General features: G+C 39.7%; 1 protein-coding gene across 1 annotated transcript in view; it reads right to left on the bottom strand.

Annotated features, from left to right (window-relative positions):
- The window catches only part of SLC25A12 (solute carrier family 25 member 12), a 201,235-nt gene that overhangs the window by 17,465 nt on the left and 166,798 nt on the right, over positions 1 to 16,972 (bottom strand). The window contains exons 14-15 of the mRNA XM_089690512.1: positions 10,673 to 10,813; positions 2,216 to 2,354 (exon numbers count right to left, since the gene is read on the bottom strand). Coding sequence (XP_089546638.1) covers positions 2,216 to 2,354; positions 10,673 to 10,813 — 280 coding nt within the window. The remainder of the gene's footprint in view (positions 1 to 2,215; positions 2,355 to 10,672; positions 10,814 to 16,972) is intronic.

The raw sequence follows: 16,972 nt of genomic DNA, 5'->3' as shown, positions 1-16,972 counted from the left end.
TTAGATTCCTGGAAAACACTGTCTGACATATGGCAGGAGGATGACAAATAAAATAATTTAATTTTCCACAAGCCATGAAGGAGATTCTTTTATATCAGAGACGAAAGGGGACTCTGATACATTGACAAGAGAACGCACATATAGGCACTGCCTTCAGTACAGGGACTATTCTATATTCTTCTTCACTGTACTGTAAGTGTTAAATAAAATTAGACAAATGTTCAATTTGCTACTACTGCAATGACTTTGCCACACTAATAAGATCATCTGAAAGCTGCATGAGTTAAATAAATATTAAAGTGGAACTACACAGCACCTGAGCACCACAAACCAAAAACACTATATAATTCATTTTTAATATTCAAAACAAACTCAAACATCCATTCATGTCTCCATGCTTTATTTTGTTGGGAAATCACTTTAAAAAACACAGCTAGCATTTCTGGCTGTGGCCAGGTTGAATAAGGGCAGATGATCTATGTAGCATTTACTTCCTGGACTCTATCTGTCCTTAGCTAAAATATACCTTCATCAGCGCAAGTCTTCTACTTCCCCTCTCCGTTCCAGGGCTGCAGCCTCAGTCAGTCTCTGCTGTTTCTTGTATTGACATACTACTTGAAGGATGGAACCAAAGTGCACCATGGGGAACACAGGCATCTCTCCCAGAAGTGACTAAAGCTGGCCACACATTGATTGTACCATCTTTGTATCATCTTTTACCAAAACCATGTAATAGAAGGATGCACCTAAACAGCACATTCAATCTGTATCAAATCAGGCAGGTGCTTGAACTACATAGTTGATGGTAGATCTAATGGTGACCATGTACAAAACAATTTTATATACGATTGTGCTGTTTAATCGGAAATATCACAAGATGGAAAAGATAGTTCAATTTGCTGTATACTTACCAATCATATTGAACTATCTGCTTTTCCTAAGATTGGAGATAAGATTTTCTGTCCAATAATTTTGATGAAATCAATAACACACATCGTAGATCTGATCACATTATCTGTTGCTATGAAGAATCGTTCAGTCATATTAATATGTGTATGGCCACCATTAAGCTCACCTTCTACAATCTTGTTTAGCTCTACCAACAACTATGTAGTAGAAGGGCCAGTCTGAGTGAATACAAATGAATTTGGATAGGTAGAGCCTAATAGGTGAGTATCAGACCTAACTTTTACCATAACAGAGTCACTTACACTTTCAGTGAAAATGCAACTTTTAAGGTCTCCCACTGCAGTGCCCTGTGCAGGCAGAGCTCAGTAACAGCCACACCTCTCAGCACAAGTGTCTGTACAAAGGCTTGTATTGCAGAGAAGGGAAAGGGGGTGTGGCTTATTAGGTCTGTCTCATTACAGTGTGCTCTGGGTGTTATTCTGGTGCCTACTGAACTGCACGGTAATATTCAAATACTCTGCACAGGTGATGTAATTTGAAAGAAAGATGAGGGAAGAAAGAAGAGTCTTGTTTTCTGAGACTTTGATTGGGCTTTGAATCTATGTGCATTCATGTCTTATTGAGTACTGAAAAAATACGATACAGACAATACCCAGAGATGTGCTTGTGTAAGCAGCAAATTAAATTACCCCTGTTCACATATTTCATTAAAGATCCAAATCTCCTTCCCTACCTGGACAGGGGGTGAAAGCAACATTGAATTAGATAACAGGAGCCGAAAATGGAGGTAGAAACACTCTGAGGGCCAGAATTGGTGAATTTGGAATGCCTCAAAATGTACCACATAACCAAACCATATTTATAAAAACAATATGGTGCCAACTGATTGACCAGGAGAAATAACCATAAGGATACGAGATGATAAAGAAATGTTAGCTGATGAAAGTAGTAAGAGTGTTTAAGATATTCAGAAGAACATTTTTCTCTATCAAAATATTTCCCTCAGACCTTGCCATCCCAGTGCCAGCACTTGACAGAAACCTTCCACAGATGGACACCTATAATGCCGCGCTAAGTCACTGAACGACATTAAGCTGTTTACACCAGTTATGCTAATGCAATTAGTAGCTCATTAAAACAACGACATCACCCACTGCGAGCACATGTTTACTGCTCCTTACTGGTGACTGATACTGCTTTTGTATAAACGGGCTGATGAGGACAATTTTCATGTTCTATAAAAATAACAACAACAGAGTTATCTGGCGTGGGGATGGGGCACATACATCCAATAATAGGGCCTTACCTGCAATGGCTCCAGCTGTAAGCAATTGTAAGGCTCCTATGTGGCCGTGTTCATCAGCAAAGACAGATTTGCAGTGCGCATAGACAGGGAAGTAGATAGCCGAGAAGGGGATGTCTCGTAGAAAACAAGCTTTGGCACCCTATGGCAATGGTAACAATTCACATATGTTAAATGATATATATACCCAATCACTATATTCTCATAAGCTCTGACATGTTAATGAAATTTCAAACAAAATTATTTCAGATATTTAAAAATTTAACTTTCATTAAAGTAATACCCAGTAATCCTGCCAGAAAGGTCCTTGCTCACACACCTATAGTAAAAGAGTGATAATGCTCTGTCCTTGTCTCCCAATTCTGCTCCTGTGTTGTCACGCTGTCCTTTTGGCTTCTGATGGAGAATACAGGTGGCCATTTCAATACACACTTTACAGCAGACCTGGGCATTTTACAGCCCCCGGGCCACATCTGGCCCTTTTGCTATCCCTATCCGACCCTTGTGTGGTCAATCAGGCTGTCAGGGATCCCGGCCGCTCGGAGGTGCACGCATGCGCAGATCGCCGATGCACACTAGCCAGCGAGCGCTGAGACTTAGGCGATCGCGGCAGCGGCCGCACATGCGCACTCACGATCGCGGATGCGTGCCTGTCACCAATGAGAGCACAGGGCGCCCTATTTAAACTAGCCCTGTGCATCTCCAAATTGCCTTATGGTCTTGTTCCTGTGTTCCTGATTGTCCTGTACTTCTGACTGCCTTGTTGCCGACCCAGCCTGATCCGGATACTGTTGTCTTCTCCTGCTCTGACCCTTGGCTCGTCCTGACCATTCTCTGCCTGATCCTATTGCCTGACCTCCTGTTGCTGAACCCGGCCTGTGACCTGATTATTCTTTGCCTGCCGTTCTGTACTGTCTGCTCTGCTGTTACCAACCCGGCCTGTCTGACCATGTTATACCTCTTCACATCTGGCTCTTACCTGCTATATGCCATTGGCGGCTGCCTTTACCATAACTGGTGTTATTCAGGGGTCGCAACCTGGTCTCAGGCTGCTTCAAGTCCATCCCCACCATCAGGGGCTCTGGTGAACCAGCAGACTGAGGCATAGACTCCACGCCCTGAGGGACTCCGGCCTGTGGGTCGCTAGAGGCTAGCATCAGTCGGCTCGTGACACAGGCCTTATGCTGGGCATTGATGTTTTGAATCCCTGCTGAAGCGGCCAAGATTTGAACCATGCATAGGTAGGCTGAATGTAGCCAGGTTGATCGATTGATCAACCTGTACAACCACCTTGCCGGATTTTACATGCAATTATTGCTAGCAGCTGTTATAACCACTAACAATAATCACTGTAATCTCTCAGTGGGGGGAGGCTTCCCTTAACCCCCTCTACGGACTCGCAGAGAGAACACAATGGCTCAGCGGGAGGGATTCCCCTGTCAACACTGTCTGTAGTTGCTGGAAAGAAATTTTCTCCATCTATGGCATGCCTTAGAAATCAAATGTAAATAAGTGTACTCCAGGTGACACTGCTCCATGGCTCTGGGAGAGAAGTGTGGGTTCCTTTGATCCAGGCCGCCCAGACAACAAGATGGCAGCTGGGCTTCCGCCTTAATTGGTCTGCCAGTCACCAAGACGGTGCACTTCTGCCCTTTCCGAGTTTAGGAGGGACAGAGCCACCCCTCAAGTGACTGGGGCAGAGCAAGGGAGGTATATAAATACCCTCATGGGGTTCCCATAGACAGGCTACTCTGCTGACTCTATGTATGCTTGGCCCAAGGAGGTGCTAGCTTGCCATATTACGTAAGGCTGGTTACGGGTTTAGATTTGTATTGTATATATGTTTTCGGAGGGATATAATTTCTAGTTATGTGCACTCATACGTTTGAATAATATTCATCAAATCTCTGTTGCCATTGTCAAATGTACTAATGAGATTTTTTTGCACAACATTTGTTTGAAAAGGCAACTGCTGAACATGCACATGGATTCTAGAGAAATGTTTAACTTTATTGTTTCTCTTAAATTGCCTTAGGTTTATGCCATGTAACCAGTTTAAATAAAACTACAAGCAAACTTTTTATGTGGAAAAAAAAAAATACTGGCATTTACAGCTCAAGCTTATTTGATTTGAGTGCCCAAGATAATGCTCAGGGGAGGACTGGGCTTCTGAGCTACATCTGCTGGGGGAAAAAAATGTTTTCCATGTCAAAAAGTCAAAATAGATTAGCAAACTTGCTCCATAGTTTTTGGTTGAAACAATCATTCCCATCTCTCTTGGAAAGTCATTTGATCTCAATGAGAGTAAGTTAATTGGCTCCTTTCAAACTTTCAAAGTATGTTGTATGCATGTGAAGTAGGGACCTTAGAGTGTAAGCTCTTGAGAACTGGGATGGCTATGAATAAGAAATATATGAAGTGCTGCATAACTTGTTGGTGCTATATACTATAACCTCCTCCCACCCGGCCTATGGCCGGATGGTGGCCGGCAAAAACACTCAGCTTTCCGAGTGGACACCATATCGCGTTCTTTCGGGCATGCACAGTTTACCCACCTGCAGAGCCGCCCAGCGGCACGATCTGTCACCGGCCGTGTACCTCAGACACGAATGATGACAGATCTGAGTACCGGCCCCATTGCCGGTACCATGTGACCTTCTGTGACCAATCACAGCAGGTCACATGACAGTTGTATACAATGGATGGCTTCATTCATGCCATCCATTGTATACTAGTGTGTCCAGATGTGAATGGTCACAGCAATCACACACACAAGCTGGGCCAATCACAGCCCAGCTGTGTCATGTGATTAGCTGTGGCCAAATCACAGCTAAGCACAAAAAAGGAAAAAAAAACCCTGAATGAATCAATGTCATTCAGGTAAATGCTTGCTTATAGCAAAGTAATTATTTGCTATAAGCAAATTGTGCACAAAAAAAAAAAAAAAAATACTGATCACTTCCCCAAAGTAGTACAATGTTACTATGGTAACATTGTACTATTTTGGTCATAGTTAAATATGAAAAAAAAATCTTAAAAAAAAGAAAATGTAATAAAAAACTAAAAAAAAAAATAAAAAAATTTATAATTTTTTTTTCTCATACTGTCACCAGTCAGTGTCCCTGATCACTACCATGCCATTTATATGATGACGCTGTACTGCACTGGTGACAGTGTGTAAAAAAAATAGTGAAAATAATTTTTTTAATTTTTTAATTTTCCGAAAACTTATGACAAAAAAAATACAACTTCAAAAAACTCGCCATGCCTCTTATGAAGCACGTCAGACTGTCTGCTCTGCAAAAAGGGGTCATTTGGAGGATATCTATACTGTTCTGACATTCTTGGACCTCAAGAAATTAGATTGGCTGTCAGTACTTCAGGATTGATCAATATTCAGATATATACCATAGTTTGTGAACTCTATAACTTTCCTACAAACTAAAAAATACATCCTAATATGGGTTATTGTCACCAAAGACATGTAGCAGAATACATCTTGGCCTGAATTTATGAAGAACAATTATTTATTTGCGAACTTTTATAACAGAAACAAAGAAAAACGTGGGTTTTTTTTCAAAATTTTTGGTCTTTTTTTGTCCATTTAGAAAAAATAAAAACGCCGGTGGTGATTAAATATCACCAAAAGAAAGCTCTAGTTGTGTGAAGAAAATGATGAAATTTTAGTTTGGGTACAATGTTGTATGACCGCACAATTGTCATTCAAAGTGTGAAACTTGAAAAATGGCCTGAGCAGGAAGGGGGTAAAAGTGCCCGTTATGGAAGAGGATAAATACCTGAAATACATAAATGAATATCTGCACATCTATTATTCTTCTACATATGAGTTCATTGACAATAGCTTTGCTCTAAGCAATCTGCGTTTAGATCGGTCTTCAGAGAGCATTTGACAGACAGTGAGGAGGCTTTCTCACCACCTGCTTTAACCCCCTGAAGCCCCTCACTAGCACACCACAACCGTGTGCACTGCACGCTGTTACCGGGTGCTTGCAGAGCTGCCCTATTCACTTGAATTAGTTGTATTTGACAGGCAGTAGAGCCTGACAATAATAACTCTTGCTGCAGCTACAAAGCAAAGCATCATGGCCATGGAATGTGCACTGCACTGGCAGCTGCCTCTGCAGCTAAAGGGGGTAGCAGTTGAGGTGCAGTAAAATCTAAGCTCAACCACTGGGTTTTACTGCCCCTCAAAAATTTGAAAAATGAAGAGGAAACAAAAAAGGTAAAAGTAGCCAGATTACCTACAGCATAAGGCAATCCAAGCTCAATCAATTGTACCTAACCACTGAATTTTTAATTCTTCCACCAGCTCATCCCTCATACTTATCTTTTGTACCACTTGCCCCACCCTATTAGATTGTAAAGCTCTTGAGCAGGGACTTCAGAACCCTATTGTATTGTCTCGATTTATATTGTAAAGTGCTGTGCAAACTGTTGGCGCTATATAAATCCTCTAGAGTAATAATAATAATAACAATATCAGCAACATGAATGCCACATATTGAGATGCAATATAATGTTCTTACTTTATTAAAACAACCAGCAGGAACAGATTCTAATCTGACATGTTTTGCACTAGGCACAGCGCTTTCTCATGCTTTAAGAAAGCGCTGTGCCTATTGCAAAACAAGTCAGAAGAGAAGCTGTTCCTGTTGGCTATTTTAATGAAAGAATATTTTCTGCATCTCAATGTGCAGTATTCCTGTTGCTGGTGCAATTAACTTTTTTGGTTGAGATGATCCGAGTCAGCAACTGAGATGTGATTGTGGAGTGTGGGCACTGATCTCACCTGGAGTTGCATGTGAAGCAGACCTTTCGTAAACTATACTTTTTATTTAAAATACACTTATATAGATATTTTACCATTTATCCTGCTTATTGGCTCTCTACCAAACAAAAGAAAGTTTTTAACAGGTTATATTTGGAGTTCCTAACTGTTCTGTAGAGACTACTGTACAGTATATAAAGGTTCTTGTTTACACAAGATTTCCTCTATAATTCTTTCAGAGAAAAGGGCAGGGTAAACATGAGTTATACAGCAAAATCCTTTTTTTTTCTCTCCACAACCCATGTTCCAATACGTGACGCATGTAGCGTGTGTGCTTGACAGCATGCAGACACATATGACATATGTGGGATGGTCTTGCAGGCAGCAGCTGAAATAATAAGGCAGAATCGGCTGTCTACCCTGAGACACATGAAAGCTATCAGGATTAATAGTGGACAATTTGGTCCATGCAGGTGTCAGGGGGACATACATCATCATCAGGTATCTCAAGTTTTTTTTTTTTTTTTACTCCTTTTGAAAACAAATTTAGATGTTTCAACCTGCAATCCACTATGCATATCAGAGGAGTTTTACAGTTCTGATAATCATATGTGTAAATGTATGTATTTAAATGGCTACTAAACAATTTATGACTTGGTTTCCATAAAAATAATTAATACATTTCATGAATAAATATGTAATTGCTTCTAGGCATTATCAGAACAAAGTATATTTAAAAATGTCTTCTCAGCTGCTAGTCCAGTATCACCCTATCATTGGAAACCACTGACTATACTTTCCCTGGCAGAATGGGCAGCAGAGCTGGATTCTACCAGGGACCTCAAACCTCTGTTATCCCAGGAAAGTGATAGATCAGAGCAATTTTTGGAAAGACTCGTCCTCTTGGTCAGTGTTTCTGCTCCCCTCCGAATTCAGGGTCGCTTCACAGCAATTGCGGTGCAGAAGCGCGTGTTTTCCCACACCGATCAGAAATGTGTTGCAGTCTGCAGATGTGGGTGGGTGCCATTCATTCTTACTGACACTCCTGTGCATCTAGCAAACGTGGGTGCGTTCACTGTCACCAAATTGCATTGTACTACAGCACCATGCAGTTTGGTGCAGTGCAATTTTAAAAATCGTACCTGCCATCCTTTTTGTGCATTCCTGCGTGTTCAGCAGCCCACTGAAATTAAAAAGTTGCCAGGAATCGAGCAAAAGATGTGTTCACATATGATGTAAAGAAGCCGTCAAGGTTTGGATTTCTGAATAAAATCTTTTTTAGCCATATTCCTCCTGATCCTTCACCATTTCACCTTCACCATTCTCCCTTTTACTATTACTTCACTCTTCATATATCCATGATGTAAACCTGAGTCATGATGGAGAACTGTTGTTTTCCTACTAATCTTTCCTCCTCCGCCATCCTCCCTTTTAGGGATGTGCCGATACCAAGTATTTTCACAAGTACTCTTGAGAATGCTCCCAATACAAGAAATCGGTGCGATTTGTGTCAATACAAATTGAACCACAAAGATTAGCAGGCGATTTGAAACAGAATGCGATTAGTACACCGATCCCATGCTGAGCGGAGAGTGGGTTTTTGGGGATGTATACTATGGTGGCAGATGTTTCATATTCTCAGCAGTAGGAGAGGAGGGAAAGTGGTGGGGATTTGAAATCCACACCACTTTCTCTCCTCGTATAGATGACAGTTTTGGCTAGAGGGCTTTTGCTTGGTCAGCACTGTCACATGGACGGTGCTGACCAATCAGATGCTGTCTAGCCCGTACTGTCATCGCTTCAAGGAGAGGAGAAAAAGCCGGGGAGATTTCAAATCCCCAGACCTGTGAGGCGGCTTTCTCTCCCCTCCCTGCAGGGATGATAGAACAGGTTAGACAGCATCTGACTGGGCAGCACCTTCCATGTGACAGTGCTGTCCAATCAAAAGCCATCTAGCCCAAACTGACATCCCTGCAAGGAGAGGCGGGAAAGCAGCAGAAATTCAAATCCCTGCCACTTTCTCTCCCCTCCTACCACTGAGAATGTGCAGCATCTGTCACCATAGTATACATCCCCACACACCCTCTCTCCACTGTGGGAAACCTCAGGAGCAGTGGGGAAACTACATGCGATCTGGACAGGAATTGCATTCCTGTTCAAATTGCATGCTATTCTTTGCGGTGCAGTTTGCATCCATACATTTTGTATGGATGCAAATCGTATCACACAGTATCAGTAATCGGTATCAGCGAGTACTTGACCGAAAGTATCGGTACTCACCGATAAAAAGAAGGGTATCAATGCATCCCTACTCCTTTTACTATTATTTCACTATTAATACTATATATCCATCGGTATATCTTGCACCTTCTATTTAACCCAGTTTGTCCTCTTAGTTTGAATTATTCTGATTGTACATCTCAATTTGCTCTTTTTCTCAGTTCTTATTTATGCTACCAACGGTTATGGTGTTTATGGTGAGATTATATGGCAGACTTTCTCAACTTTTTCAACACAGAGGAACCCTTGAGACCTTAAAATAACTTTCTGGTCTCAGGGAACCCCTGCTAAAAATTACTATATCTACAGCTTATGATACATTAGTGTGATGGTCAGTGGGAAGTTTGCTCCTTACCTTTGCGGTCATTGGGAAGATAGAGATAGCTAAAAAAGATCAATGATGTGAGTGGGAACCTATCTGGGAGGCAAAAGTTGGTTATTGCTCAAGGAACCCCTAGCAACCTATGGAAGAACTCTAGGGTTCCACAGAACCTAACCTAACCTAACCTAACCAGACTGGTCTACTTCTTATGTTGATTGATTATTGAGTGTTATGCAATGTGTAGCATAACTGCTCTCTAAACCTTTTTTGTTCAGAGAGCACGCTGTGATGCACTCACGTTTTCTTTTACTGTTAGTATGTAACACTATTCTTCCCACACTCCTGTATACTTTTCTGTGATTTGTACTAATTGCTCTTGCGAAACTTAAATAAATCCAGACTGAACTAAGATATATTTAAATAGGGACTGTAAAGAGAAAAGAAGTGTTCTCAATGCAGCTGATTTTCTGTCTAAAATTCCCACAGAAGAAAAATGTCAGGTGTCACTTTGGTGCCCAACATGGTATAAGACATATCATAATTCAGAATTACACAAAGATGGCATCATGATTATTACCAAAGACTCTTTGTTCTATTAGAATAAAAAATATTCATCGTCCAATGCAGAAGTTGCTGTGCACTGCCTGGCAATTCAGTGATCACATTTCCATAGAACGGAGAGTGCTAAGGACCCCCTCTTCAATGCCCTACAGGCTGTAATTGATTCCTGTTTCTGTAAGTTGACAGGAAGACTGTGAGAACACAGGGAAGACTGAACTAGTTGGGTGACTGATACTTATTCATAGTCCCATAAGCAGGCTAGAGGTGGGAAAAAACATATACAGCTGCAGAGCAGAAGTGCCACATTTGCAATAGATCTATATATAACAAACACTATATATATATATATATATATATATATATATACATACATACACACACACACACACATACATGGTATATGGAGTCTTTAAATTGCAGGAAATGCAGATTACAGATAGTTGCATATAACTTTATCTTCAGCTATTTACCTGGAGTGCCACTTCAAGCGCATTTCATCAGTACTCACCTTATAAAGACCAAAGAAGCCCAAATCTCTGAGCACAGAGAGGGCGCTGACTCTAGGGCCTGTTGTAATTTCTCCTGCGACCTGCAAGCGAATCTTGACAATCTCCAGCGGGTTTGTGAAAATGACTTGGGAGCCTCCTGCCTGCACACAAATAGACAATATCATCAGAGTTTTACTGGACTGAAAGATGAATGCAATGACTGTATAAAAAGAAAAATATTTCTCTGTAACTCTTTCAAATTAGTTATAGCCAAAAACATTTTTGTTTTGGAGAGATTAAGGAAGAGTTAGAACCCCTGTCACGGTGTTATTGCTGTCTGTGTTCCCTCTGAGATATTTAACCTCTCTATTTGTTCTGGCGACACTGATCTGACCCAAAAAAGAAAACGATGAGACATCCCATTTCTTTAAATCTTTCTTCCAAATCTTCAAAAGGGATACCTGTTCTGGTAACAATTGTCTGTCTGCATGGATAATCATTGGTACAGAAATTGATGGGCAACCAGCATTTTACAGTTGTCACCAGAACAAGAGCTGAGGGTAAGTTTGGAACCGTCAACAGGGACACCTGTTCTGACACCTGTCTAATGCCTAGTACACATGATCAGAAATTCGATTGACAAAAATTGCTTTCGGGACGATCTGATCATTAGCACACAGCTTTCGACAGCCGATCAAGACAGTTCAAGTGTCAAAATCCAAAGGGACAAGCACAAAAATGTTTTTCGTATGATAACAGAGTGAACAATTTTCATTTAAACAGTACAGTATTTGTGTGAAAAAGAATTGAGAGACCTAGCCTGCACATACTTGGAAACAAAAGAATTCACTATAATACAATACAATACATTACATCAGGTCAGAGGTATTCTGCTGTATGAGAATTTCCAGAACTCTAGTAACCTATTAATGTTCAATATGAAACTAGCATGCAAAAAAAAAACTGACAATCATTCATCCGATATACTTATGTGTATGGGCATAAGAAGGGAATTCCTGTCACTTTATAAAGATTTCCTCTCACTTCCTGTTGTGTTTCCAGGACAGGACATGTATGGAAATCTCCCCAACGGGACACAGAAAGCAAAAGGTATACTTACAGAGGTTTTTATCCTTACCTACTCTAACCAGAACTGAAGAAAAAGCTTTGGCTATTTGTACACTTTAATTAAACTTATTAAAACGGAGCTCCATCCAAAAGGGGAAGCTCCACTTTAAGGACTGCTCCCCCGCTCCCTATTAACGATTGGGAGGTACGCGCTCCCATTTCCAGTCCAATTGCCTAGGCGATCGGAAACGGAAGGTGTCCTCCCTCCCTGTAGTCTTTTGGGAAACGTGACAGGTCCCAGAAGACTACAGGACCATTCATGAAGCACAGCGCTACTCGTGTATGCACAGTGGGTACCAAGGCTGAGAAGCCGCAAGCTATCACAGCCGGGTGCCCACACTGAAGTTGCCAGCCTTCTGGAATACAGGACGGCCGGTGCAACGAGCTGCAGGGGACACACCACGGGACCGAGGGACAGGTAAGTGGCTGTTTTTTAAAAGTCAGCAGCTACAGTTTTTGTAGCTGTTGACTTTTATTTTTTGACAGGTGAGTGGAACTCCACTTTAAATACCTGTGTTATCTGTTTTGTGGTGATATTATACAATGAACACATTTTAGATACACACCTAATATTTTTAGAGGAATGGAGCACAGACAGAGCCCTCTTTCTGGCCAAATTACTCAACAATTGGGGGGGTGAACTTACCATTGCATGGCTGAGGGGGCAATGGGGGGTGTCAACTCAAGGCTCTTGGCAAATACTAATTAAGGCAAATAGACTGGTCACTTTGCAAGGGAAGTCACACTTTCCATGGGAATTTCCCCCAAAGTGAATGAGGTGAAGCTCTGCCAGATTGCCATCATCCAATCATGAGCAAGCAAAATGCTGTTTTTTTTGTGTGCATGTAATTGGGTATTCGTTACAAAGTAAAATTTCACCAAATTCACAGAGCTCTGGGGAAAATTCCCTTACAAATTGAACAGCCTGTTTGACTTTAATAAATCAATTTGCATTAGAAAGACAAAGTTCTAAAAGTACCAGCCAGCAAAGGTGTTTAACCACTTCCCGCCCAGCCTATAGTAAAATGCCTCGAGTCCCTCTGTCCTTCCCAGATCGCGCCCTCACAGAGTTACCATTTCAAGATCTGTCACCGGCTGTGTACCTCAGACACGCCTGATGACAGATCTGTGTACCGGTCCCATTGCCAATACCATGTGACCTGCTGTGACCAATCACAGCAAGCCACATGACAGTTGTATACAATGGATGGCTTCCTTTCATGCCATCCATTGTATACAAGTGTGTCTAGCTGTGAATGGTCACAGTGATCACATGCACAGGCTGGGCCAATCACAGCCCATTTGTGTCACGTGATTAGCTGTGGCCAATCACAACTAATCACAACAAAAAAAACTGAATTAATCGATTTCATGCTGTTAAATGATTGGTTATAGTTATAGCAAAGAAATTCTTTTCTATAACCAATCAAGTTGTGTAAAAAAAAAAAAATACTGATCACTTCCCCAAAGTAGTACAATGTTACTATGGTAACATTATACTACTTTGATCATAGTGTAATATGAAAAAAAAATCTTAAAAAAAATCAAAAAAATGTAATAGAAAATAAAAAAATAATTAAAAAGACATGCTGGTAGGAAAATTGGATTCTGTCTAAATTGTCCCTAGTATGTGTATGTATGAATTTAAGTTAGGGACTTTAGATTGTACACCCCTTGAGGATGTGAATGCACTATATATATATATATATATATATATATATATATATATATATATATATATATATATATATATATATATATGTGTGTGTGTAATTTATTTATTTATTTTATATTAGACCGTTGTATATTTTTACAGAAATACAGTTGGGATGGAGTGCAATGCTAAGCTATCTATAAGTGATGTGCTGTGTACTAATTCTACTAAAACACTACAGTCACTTCCCAGCCATAAAATGGCCAATAATATAAAACACGCAGCACACCAGTACACAGCACAGTTGACTACAATATGAAGCATCACATGCCTAATAACAGTACTGGAACATTTACTGACATAAAAGGCACAAGCTACTAAATCTTGTTTTTACTAGTTTCTAAAATTCTGTGCTTCTTTTTGATTACTGGGAAATTACAAGTGACAGCAACACACAAACCTTATGAATCGTGATCCAAAGTATTCTTGGATATTTCTAACTCCCAGAACAGAAAGGATATCTGGATTTAGTACATCAACGACATTGTTGCACATGGGGATAGAAAATTAGTTTTTACAAATCAGCACAGTTCAAAAGTTCAATTAATCTCAAGGACCTTTGGATGCTGCAGTCATTACTACAGAGAAAGAAGCAAATTAAATTAATGACTTTGTGCTTTTTGAAGTTTATTTGATGTTCAGTAGTTCCAGGCCTGGAATGGAGACTTCACAGAAAAGCAAGATTACAGCTAACCCTGATGCACTGCAGTTACAGATAGATAATAAAAAAAGGGAATGAATGAAAATGCTAAAATAAGTGTCCTCCCAGGTTGGTAGAAGGTACAAAAAGTCGATTTATCAGTCATTAGAGCTGAAGAGGAGTAGACACATTTGTGACCTCTGAGGTCAATATATTGTCCTCAAGCTACGCCTAATACACAAATGGGCTTTTGTGCTTTGTTTATCTATGTACATTTTAATTCAGCACAACCTATATTAAAACTTTCTATACAGTCTCTCTGGACAAAAGTGGCAGATTCAATCACATTGGCACTTTTCCCCATGTTATTAGAAATCCAATATCATCTCTAGAGCTTCGGACAAAAGAACTTTCACTGCACTCAGAAAAGACTTTTTCTGAGCAATTTTCCTATCTGCCATCTACCTAATTCTCCAAAGTCTCCAGTGTACATGAGATTAAAGCGCTGAGCAGGCTTGAAAAAACTTCAAGAAGGACGTGTTTGTATGACATCATTCCAATTAAGAGGAGTCATGGATGATGCAATGGCTGATCAAGACATTAGGAACATGGAAGAGAGTTGGCAGAAAAACAACAAAGTGGTCCATCATGCCTGCCCTATATATATATATATATATATATATATACATACATACATACATACATACATACATACATACACACAGTATATATACACACATACACACACACTTGAGATTTCCAATTTGCATAAAGTCTTTTTTACTTCAAATATATCTGCATATTTGCACATATCTGCATTTGCACTTTGAAGATCTTGTTCTTATTTTTACTTGGATGTCCTAAGTTGGTGGAATCATGGGAGCCCACCAATAAAAAAGATTTCCAAGAAACAGAATTGCTACACAATAGGAGTAACCCACTCCAATGTTTGTTATATATATATATATATATATATATATATATATATATATATATATGCTACAGTAAATAAGAGGAAATCTCTCTAAAATTAACAGAATTCCCATCTTAGAAAGTTGTCTGAACTGTAAAATTTAGGATTGCCCATTATTTCTGTCTCAGCAATAACAATTTTCCAATTTTTCTTTTCAACTTTTTCACCTTTTCTTAAATTCTGACTTCAAATTTTGAAACTCTGATTAATAGGATTAATTTTTGGATTTTTTTTTAGATTCCCTGGATTGAGTTCTCTCATCTCTTGGTTCTCTGGGGGTTTTTTTTCTGTAAATGACTGCTACCTGTTTCACAATATGCTCAAGCTTGCTGCTGACTCACCTCTGAATCTTCCCTGGATCACCTGGATCACTGAATCAATGGTCACTAAGACATTGGGGGGGGGGGGGTCCCAGTGGGGGACACAGACAGCAAAAGTAAACTTGACCGCTTTAACACTTACCCATTCTATCCCATGTTATCTAAAACGTGAAAAAAGTATTTAAAGACACTTTTAAGGTAAGTGGAAATCCTAACCAAATGGCATTTAATTTCAACATAGGCACATAATTGGTAGACATGGACAGTACATTGTCACCATATAGCAGGAAGTGCTTGAACAAGGACTTTCATAGAAGGGTAGATTTAAAAATATTGAAAATGAGTTAAACAAATTGAGGCTCAAATGATATTTTAGTGGTTGGGTTTTATATAATCTGCAATTTAACAGCATTTACTGGCAATCGCAAATGGATTTTATTTTTGTAGGGCATAGAATGTGTGGTGAAAATTGTGATTGACTGGTCCTGGTCTCCATAGGAATCAATGGTGAAAACTGATAAAATCAAAGCACCTGGCTCCAGTTAATGTCAAACTGACTATTATATATATATATGGCAAACACTACTGATCACTGATTTTTCAGTTGAAGAAAATATAGTTCAGAGGTTGACCAAATGGTGGCAAAAGTGACGTGACCAGACAAATGTACTGCAAATACATAAATGTGCTGAAGAAATCCTGAAAAGGGCGTCCACAGCAGAAAAGCTGAAACAGATCATTTGCCACTTTATAAATATGTCCCATAGGGCTTGGGTAACTAAGCAGTTTTCAGCATGTTGTTAAATTCCCTTTTAGAAAATCAACATTTACCAGAGACAATTATCTTTTCATTGTGCAAAGAACAAATTCCATACTGTTCAAAAATGACTTCAGGACAGTGGTTATAAACCAAGAACTGATTTTTTTTTTTTTTTTTTTACTGAGTACATATTCCACATAAAAACAAAATACATCACTCACGCAAAAAACCTTCATGTATTTTAGGTGACCTATAATGTTTTGCAACATGCATTAACGTGCTGCCAGATGTCAGTTTCCTTGGTTGCTTGTAGTAAGATTTTTTATGTGACCAGAAAAACAACTAATTGCTACCTACTGATTATGGCAGCTCATACTTATGTGTGTTTGGTGTGGTACAGTGCCATTCATTCTTGACGGCACCCCAAATCACCTGTGTTGCAGCACATCACAATACAAAGATTTTTCTCTGGGTTACCAGCCCATTAAAATGCATAGATTTCCCTAACAAGGTGCTTTAATGCAATGTAGCAGTGTGAATGGCTCTTAAAACTAAATACTGAATTTGCAAGCAATTGCAAATGATTGTTAATTTATGCTTGACTGGGGTTATTCAATTTTACAAAATCTATAAAAAGCAATTAATTATATTATAAATGCTAATAATATAATAAATGAAATATACAATCACCGGCCACTTTATTAGGTCCACCTGTTCAATTGCTTGGTAACACAAATTGCTAATTAGCCAATCACATGGTAGCAACTCAGAGCATTTGGGCATCT

The sequence above is a fragment of the Staurois parvus genome, unplaced genomic scaffold (assembly GCF_062004578.1).
Source record: "Staurois parvus isolate SC_StPar_1 unplaced genomic scaffold, SC_StPar_1.0 ptg000530l, whole genome shotgun sequence".
In the NCBI taxonomy this organism is placed as follows: Eukaryota; Metazoa; Chordata; class Amphibia; order Anura; family Ranidae; genus Staurois; species Staurois parvus.
Note: the sequence above shows the minus strand (reverse complement) of the source record. Positions and strands in the feature narration are given on the sequence as shown.